General features: G+C 39.9%; 1 protein-coding gene across 2 annotated transcripts; it reads right to left on the reverse strand.

Annotated features, from left to right (window-relative positions):
• Positions 1-411: 411 nt before the first annotated feature.
• LOC107574054 (gastrula zinc finger protein XlCGF52.1-like) lies at positions 412-8,122 on the reverse strand. 2 transcript variants are annotated; one of them, XM_016260525.1, is made up of 3 exons: positions 7,692-8,120; positions 2,264-2,588; positions 412-1,759 (listed from the first exon to the last, which is right to left on the reverse strand). In XM_016260525.1, exons 1-3 carry the CDS (start codon positions 7,888-7,890, stop codon positions 1,042-1,044), a joined length of 1,242 nt encoding a protein of 413 aa, XP_016116011.1. In that variant the 5' UTR covers positions 7,891-8,120; the 3' UTR covers positions 412-1,041. The 2 variants fall into 2 exon arrangements, with proteins under 2 accessions (XP_016116011.1, XP_016116010.1); XM_016260524.1 differs by having other exon boundaries at positions 412-2,588; positions 7,692-8,122.
• Between the last annotated feature and the right edge of the window lie 1,027 nt (positions 8,123-9,149).

Consider the following 9,149-nt stretch of genomic DNA (forward strand, 5'->3'; position numbering starts at 1 on the left):
GGTTAGCTGGGCCAGCGTGTGCTGTGATCGGTTAGCTGGGCCAGTGTGTGTGCTGTGATCGGTTAGCTGGGCCGGTGTGTTCCCAAATTGTTCCCAAAACACGGTTACGATCCGGGGGGGGACAGGGCTTTTTCAACGTATGCTCCAAAACTGTGGAATTCTCTCCCAATTGACACTAGGGACGCTTTTTAAAACTTTTCTTAAAACATTCTTTTTCAGGAATGCTTTTATTTGATTAGTTTTTATTGTACTGTTTTGTGATTTATTTCTTGTTGAATTTATAGTATATTGTCTTCTATTGTTGTTTTCTTTTATGTAAGCTTTCTTGGAAAGCTCCTTGAGAAAGCAACTTTGAAAAGGCGCTATATAAAATAAATGTATTATTATTATTGTGTATTATTAAACAGAATATTACTCGAGTCATACATCAACAGGACGGGGAGGGGCACATTTTCAAGAAAGTACTTCATTTATCAAAACAATGCAATATAAACAGCTTGAATCGTGTTCCCTTATAGTACTCAAATTGACCCCTGTGCAGCGTTGACCTCTTACCCATCCTTAAACCAACCCAAACCTGAGCCTAACCTTTCCTAAATCACACCTCAACAGCAGCAAACGTGCTGTGCATTAACACAAGCTTTTAACCATTGTATAACATGTTAAAATCACTTGTAGATTTTCAAGATGTGCGTGATCTTATGATTTAGACGTTTAATGACATTTGTAAGCATTTTAAATTTACACGAAATGTGTAATACATTTATTAGTAAACATTAACGAGCACATTATTTCACGTTTCTCGATAAGTGAATATATGAACCAATCATCCGTTAAGCATTACGTAATGTTTGTTGATGATTTATTTATGAAAGTTATTATAGCGTGTTACCTATACGTCAACATGCAAGTCATTATAAAGAGAAAGAGACACTTTCTAATCTATATATAATAACAACAACATACTTTCTCAATAACGAGATACTTTCCAAGCAACCAACAAAATGTCCCGTCACTGATTGTGGCTGTTAGGAAACTAACTTACACTGAAGCGACTTTATTGCTCAGAGTCTCCACTGCATGGACCTTCATGTGTACCTTCAGGCGACTTTTAAAAGTGAAACTCTTCTCGCACTGATCACACGTGTGCGGCTTCACTCCGCTGTGGATCTTCTCATGTGTTTTCAGATTTGATAACTGAGTGAATCTCTTGTCGCAGTGTGAACACTTGTGAGGTTTCTCTCCGGTGTGAATCCGCAGGTGCAGTTTTAAATAGCTTTCTAAAGTAAAAGTCTTCCCGCACTCAAAGCACACATGTGCTCTCACACCAGTGTGTGTTTTCTGATGCGATCTTAAACTTTTCAGCAGTGAAAAACTCTTTGCACACACAGAACATGAATGCGGCTTCTCCCCCGTATGAACTGCCAGGTGTTTCTTCAGGGCTGATGACACGAGAAATGTTTTGCTGCATTGATCACATGCATACGGCTTTTCTCCAATGTGGATTCTCACGTGAACTTCAAGATAGCTTTTTAATGAGAAGCTCTTCCCGCACTGATCACACGTGTGCGGCTTCTCTCCGCTGTGGATCTTCTCATGTCTTTTCAGATTCGCTGACTGACTGAAACTCTTCCCGCACTGATCACAGATGTGCGGCTTCTCTCCGCTGTGGATCCTCTCGTGCATTTTCAGATTTGCTGACCGACTGAATCTCTGGTCGCAGTGTGAACACTTGTGAGGTTTCTCTCCGGTGTGGATCCTCTGGTGCAGTTTTAAATGGCTTACCAACGAAAAAGTCTTGGCACACCCAAAGCACACATGATCTTTCACGGTGCTGTGAAATTTCTGATGTACTTTTAAATTTTTCAGCAGTGAAAAACTCTTTCCACATTCAGAACACGAATGCGGCTTCTCCTTCGTATGAACTGGCAGGTGTTTCTTCAGAGCTGACGCCCTAAGAAATGTTTTGCCGCACTGATGACATGCGTGCGTCTTTTCTCCGTTGTGGATCCTCATGTGTTCTTTAAGGTGTGATGATTGAGTGAAACTCTTTCCACATTGATCACACGCATATGGCTTTTCTCCCATGTGGATCCTCATATGGACCCTTAAATATTTTTTGCATGCAAAGCTCTTCCCGCACAGATCACACACGTGTGTTTTCTCTCTGCTGTGGACCTGCTCATGTGTTTTTAGATGTGCTAACCAACTGAACGACTTGTCACAGTGTGAACACTTATACGGTTTCACTCCAGTGTGGATCCTCTGGTGCAGTTTTAAATGTTTTGCCCAAGTAAATGACTTCCCACACTCAAAGCACACATGATCTTTTACACCAGTATGTGTTTTCGGATGCGATTTTAAACTCCGCAGCAGTGAAAAACCCTTTCCACATAAAGCATATGAATGCGGCTTCTCCTTCGTATGAACTGCCAGGTGTTTCTTCAGGTCTGATGACACGAGAAATGTTTTGCCGCATTGATCACTTCTTTCCTTAAAAAAATTATTTGTAGTTTTCGAGCGACTCCCTTCAGGTCTGACATGATGTTTCTCCTCCACTTCTCTCTCCTCGCTCTCTTCTTTAGGGTCTGGAGTGAAAGAGAAAAGTTGTATTTTCAATAAACCAAAATAATTCAAAGACAGGAATATGAATTGAAAGGCCATAAAATTGAGCGCTGATGTAATAGCAGAAAACAGACAACTGTTAAAAAAATATTACAATTACTTTGATGCATTTTTATGATTTATTTGCCCCTTACACTCTGCATGAATGAGATACATTGATCTTCTAATTATTATTTTTAAAACATTACAGGCTAATGTAGTGTAGTGTTTCTGTAATGAGAACTAGAGCCCGACCGATATGGGTTCTTTGGGGCCGATATCGATATTAGGGAGTAAAAAAAGGCCAATACCGATATATCGGCCAATATTCTTTGTGTATAGTCCACTTCGTAGGGCACTTACGGTCGAATAAGACAACGCTTGAATGCTGCCTGAACAAGAGGCCTCCTTACTGAAGGGAAAGTGTTGGCTGGTGTCACTATCTCACGAATGCGCCGGCGGATCTCCACCAAATTCGGGGGATCCCTTCAGCTCGAGGAGCCCTCTCGAACGCCCGCCCCGGGATCGCTTGATCGTTCGGCGCCGGACCGTGAGTTTAACCACCCGTAACTCCTGAACCCCGGGGGCCATCCACGCGGCGGTGGTCTCACTCGAAAGAGGGCCTCGAGACGTACACTCAATTCACGTTCGAGAGGGTTCCTCGAGCTGAAGGGATCCCCCGAATTTGGTGCGGATTCACCACGCCATTACTGAGATATGGACGTTCAAAGTTTCAATGGTTTTCCATAGAAATAAGCTTTAAATCGTTTCATCCAGTAGCAAACAATAGAGCGCGTTCTGCTGGACAAACTAAGTAATTACACCATTTCAAGCATTTTATCTGCGTTATATGTTCTGTAAAAACTCGAAAGAGGGCCTCGAGACGTACACTCAATTCACGTTCGAGAGGGTTCCTCGAGCTGAAGGGATCCCCCTGAATTTGGTGCGGATGCAATGGAGCGCGCTCTGCTGGACAAACTAAGTAATTACACCATTTCAAGCATTTTATCTGCGTTATATGTTCTGTAAAAGTAAATGTTCATATCGACGGCATATTCGCCGATACCGATATATCGGCGACAGGCTCATATTGGCCGATAATATCTGCAAAACGATATATCGGTCGGGCTCTAATGAGAACTATTAAATATATTTGTTATCAATATAATTAACTAATGTAATATTAACAAAAATTTTACAATTTTGACACTGTAGGAATATAATTTTAAGTCATTGTTTTGTGTTTTTCATTGTTTGAAACTAAATAACGCAACAACGCTAGCTAAATAATGTAAATACGGAGTTGTTCATTGTTTATTCAAGTTCCTCTTTCACCCGAGACTAGGGCTGAACAATTAATCTAATTTCTAAGATGTGATGCCACGATCACATAATCATTCAAAGCCGTGATTACAAAAATAAATAAATAATTTACATTTTAAATTTTAGTTCATTCGTGGGCACTGTTTCACCTGAGGGCTGTTTCATAAAAGACGCTAAGAAAAGTCTTGAAATAACCTAACAAATCAATCGGGACTAAAACGATTTCATAAACGACAATTCAAGTTCACGCAATCTCACTAATTCGATCCAGGTTCAATGAGTCAAGATAATTTGATGTGAACGCGTAATCTTAAGCAGCCCTTAATGTCGAGCATCGGCTTGAGTTGGGATGCAGATGTACATTTATTTTCATTAACAAAAACAGTACCATTGTGAAAACCGTAACAGCCTCATCTTTCATACATTTGTAGATCATAACTAAAAGTACAGCACCTCATTACTATGGTAAAAAAGCAGCGTAACTATATGGTTTCTATGGTGTTTGCTATGAAAAACAGTAGCCTAAAGACATTTAATCAATTACTAAGCTCGCGCTGCACTGTTTTCTTTTGAGGCGAGCGGATGAAAGGTCCATGTGGCGCGCCGTTCAAATGAGTACCGCTATATTGTTCTGCTTTTGACACGTTTGGCGTTTAACAAATCTATCATGCGCAACAGTGACAACGACTCTCAGTTAAACTAAATGTCTTATCTGGTGTGTTTAGTTTTAACACAATTTAAGCAATTTTGGATGAAAACCGGGAGGCTTGTGACTGTCCCATTGACTGCCAAGTAACTTACACCGTCAAGGTCCAGAAAAGCATGAAAGACACCATCAGAATAGTCCATCTGCCATCAGTGGGTCAACCGTAACGTTATGAAGCGATGAGAATCGGCACCGTAGCGCCATTTTGGAGAGTATCGCTGCACGCAAAATGCGTACGCTCTTCTGTGTCAGCCGTGACATAGGGATGCGCTGTTTGCGTTCAAATCAAAGCGTAAATCCACGTAGAAAACGTATCCTTGTGTCGTGACTGACACAGAAAAGCGTACGCATTTTGCGTGCAGCGATACTCTCCAAAATGGCGCTACGGTAACGTTACGGTGCTGAATTGTTGAATAAAGTCGTTATTTTTGTTTTCTTCGTGTACAAAAAGTATTCTCGTCACTTCGTAGTGTTACGGCTGAACCACTGATGGCAGATGGACTATTCTGACGATGTCTTTCATACTTTTCTGGACCTTGACGGTGTAAGTTACTTGGCAGTCAATGGGACAGTCACCAGCCTCCCGGTTTTCATCCAAAATAGCTTAAATTGTGTCCCGAAGACGAAGCTTTTACAGGTTTGGAACGACATGGGGGTCAGTGATTAATGACAACGTTTTCATTTTGGGGTGGAGTATCCCTTTAAATACAGGTCGTAGCCTATAATTTTAATTTTTTTTTTTAGATTTGCTGAATTTATGAATTTTCTGTATACTTTTATTTTTTGGACTGATAATAAAGTCAACTAATTGTATGTGAGAGAGCCAGTGGTAATATCAAAGTGTTCCTATTGGTCAGTGTTAGAGGAACTAACGGCTAGACAATAAGTCAGACTAACTAAAAATAAGCCTGGCTAATTTGGTAAACTTGTTTCATGAAATAGCCCCCAGGTTGCCCGTTGACGGCAACATTGCTCAGAAAGTTGCCCAGTGTATCATCAGCTAAACACACCAGGTAAGACATTTAGTCTAACTGAGAGTCGTTGTCACTGTTGCGCATGATAGATATGTTAAACGCCAAACGTGTCAAAAGCAGAACAATATAGCGGTACTCATTTGAACGGCGCGCCACATGGACCTTTCATCCGCTCGCCTCAAAAGAAAACAGCGCAGCGCGAGCTTAGTAATTGATTAAATGTCTTTAGGCTACTGTTTTTCATAGCAAACACCATAGAAACCATATAGTTACGCTGCTTTTTTACCATAGTAATGAGGTGCTGTACTTTTAGTTATGATCTACAAATGTATGAAAGATGAGGCTGTTACGGTTTTCACAATGGTACTGTTTTTGTTAATGAAAATAAATGTACATCTGCATCCCAACTCAAGCTCCTGTCTAATGTGTATTTCTAAGAGACAAAACTTGTAATAGTATTATTATACCAAATCAGGTGCTGGTGCCACGGCTCTCGAATGTTAGTCTGGAGCCCTGATCATATAAATTATACTGTAAAATGTTACTGTAATTTGAAATTCTGTTTAATTATAAATGAAATATATAGCTTTAGTAAACCTTTTTTTATTCTTTTAGTTTTGGTATAACATTATTACACCATGCATGATTTTACCTTTTTTATTTAAAGAAGAAACCAGACCAATGTATAGTTGACATTTGAGTCTCAATGCTATAGAAAAGCTATAAACGTTCAGGAAGAGTGTTTTCATGCCCTTTTTTAATATTTTATATAAAAATATGGCATGCAGCTTCAAACAATGGCATAAATCTGTTCTAAATAATCATCAAATAAGAACGATTAGTCGAACACGATTAATTGCGATTGTCATGCACATCTTGTCAGTAAAGCCGGTTCTATGATTAGTAGTAAATCTCCATCACCTGCTTTCAGATGGAGCAGCATTTACTACACAGAGCCGTAGTTCACTGACAAGCTACGCAAAATCGTGTTCATAATCGCAGACGATATAATCGTACGATTATGAAATCGAAGAAATCATTCGCGATAATGACAGCTGTTTGCGTAGCTTCTCAGTGAACTACGGCTGTGTAGTAAATGCTGCTCCATCTGAAAGCACGTGGAAATACCACATTTAATAACATGTTTTCACTCCAAACTCACTTCATAACATCAGTCGAGTGTTTGAAATAAATCCTTCTGTGAGATGACGTGGCTTCTTCCACAGAATACGGCACGCAACATATTTCATAGCATTCTAAGCCGTGATAAAGGCTATGTTAATTAGCATTGCATTATAGATATACTTTATTATGATGAAACTCAGATAAACCGTATATTGCCGTAGTCGTGTGTTTATTAGTCACGTCGAATCAATGAAAGCAGTTGAATCTTCTGTTTATTCAGCAACCGCTACAGGGATTTCCTGGGCTTCTTCTGCCGGGCGTATTTGGGGTTTCCGCGCGAGAGCCAACAATAGCAAAGCTTAACCCTCCGCACATTTTTATATTTAGTTATACTGAAAAAGTTTCAATTCAGTTGATCTTTTTTGACCCCGTTTTAACATGGATTTCTATGGAGAGAATGGCGGTAGCAGCGGCAGCGCATAATATCTGTGTTCTGATTGGTCAGCTCGCCTGTCAATCAAGCTCTTTGCGAACTGTTGGCCGTGCCGCAGCAGAGTCGTCAGTAAACGAGTACAGAACAGCACCTGTTGCTTACTGAATGTTTGGACTTTTAAATAGGAGCATAGTTCGTCTGTCGCGATTATAAATCATGATTTAAGGAGTATAGTGAGCGTGACTACTAGTTAACGAGTAGTATTAATGGGTCGTGTTTAGTCACTATTTATGACAACAGAAAATATGTAAACAAGAACAGCTTTATTGGGCAACTCGTCTGAACGCAAACCCAATGCAAGACGTCATAAATATGCTAATTAGTATGTGACGTCACTTGCCCGCCACAAGTCTCACGAAATGCATAGCTTAAATATTCATCTAGATCTGATGAAGTGCTTGAAACTTTGTAACATGAATGTTCTTCAGCATCATGAACGAACGAAGAATCAAGAACAAACACCAACCTTTTAGTTCTTCAGTGTGTTTGATTCTGCAGGGCTCTGGATCTCTCATCTTGTCTCCGTCCTCTTTAATAAACCCAGATCTCAGCTCTTCCTGATGCTCTGATGCTCGTCTGCACTTCTGAACTGATGGAGATCTTCCAGCATTTATTGCTGAAATCACTGTCGGTGTGATCGATGTGGGACGAGCTTCACTGGACATGAATTTCTGTGTGGAAGCAGCAGATCTGCAAAAATCAACAATAAATCTGAGTCTGTGTGTTTTTAAATTAATTTACGTATTTAAGCATTTATGCAAGTGAAGCAGATGCCCTCCAACTTAAGTGCCTAAGTGTTGTCTCTCTGCAAATCATTATATTACTATAGTAAACTTTACAGCATTGACTCAAAGAGCACATCAGTTTAACATGTGCTCATTCAGTATCAATCCATATTTTTCCCTTCTGCCCCCGTGTTAGGGCTGCACAATTAAGTCGAATTTCTAATCGCGATTAGAAATTGGGCTGCACAATTAAGTCGAATTTCTAATCGCGATTAGAAATTGGGCTGCACAATTAAGTCGAATTTCTAATCGCGATTAGAAATTGGGCTGCACAATTAAGTCGAATTTCTAATCGCGATTAGAAATTGGGCTGCACAATTAAGTCGAATTTCTAATCGCGATTATGATGATGGAAGCCGCGATTACACAAATAAATGTCCGTTTCGTTATTCTGTGTGCTTAAGGAGTGTGTTTGCAGAGTGGGGTTTAACGAACTCAAAAACGCTGGATAAGAGACATCTTGTCTAACTGATAGTCGTAGTCGTTCTGTTGTGCATGACCGCTAGTAGTGCCGTGTTCGATACGACGATGTAGCGTCACAGAGATCTGACGATACGAGTATCGCTGCAGCTGGCCCTGTATCGCTATTGTGGCACGCGTGCTGCAGTGGACCGCGCTTAATTTTAATACATGAACAATGCTTAAAACGGAGTAGAAAAGTGCAAGGTTTCTAAAAAATAATGAATAGAGAATAATATATAGGCTACAGCAAACCACCGTTTTGCCGCGTTTCTCTATTAACAGTGAAGCTGTGGCTTTAATTGCTGTAGAAACAATGATGTTACCAGCTCCTTGTTGAGAAAGATATTGTACCTCTTCAGCGATTAAGCTATTTAGTTGATAAAATTGTGGGGCAGCGCTAAAAAGTTTGTTCCTGAATGTCTGTGCGCACGCGCAACGTGATATGTGTGTGCGTTAGATACAGAAGACAGCGTACTAGTTTAGAACTCCTCTCATTCTTAATTAAATTTTTTAGAAATGTAGAGAGAGTGTTAATTTGTGCAATAATAACCTACCAGCAATGTAAATTTAATTTTTCAATATATTAGATTGAGTACATTACAATATAAATTTATTAGAACGAGTACATTATTAGTTATGGGCTTAAAAACAAGATGCAAACAATCAGAATATTGTAC

Source organism: Sinocyclocheilus grahami, unplaced genomic scaffold, assembly GCF_001515645.1.
Source record: "Sinocyclocheilus grahami isolate Dianchi unplaced genomic scaffold, SAMN03320097.WGS_v1.1 scaffold2102.1, whole genome shotgun sequence".
NCBI classification, from domain to species: domain Eukaryota; kingdom Metazoa; phylum Chordata; class Actinopteri; order Cypriniformes; family Cyprinidae; genus Sinocyclocheilus; species Sinocyclocheilus grahami.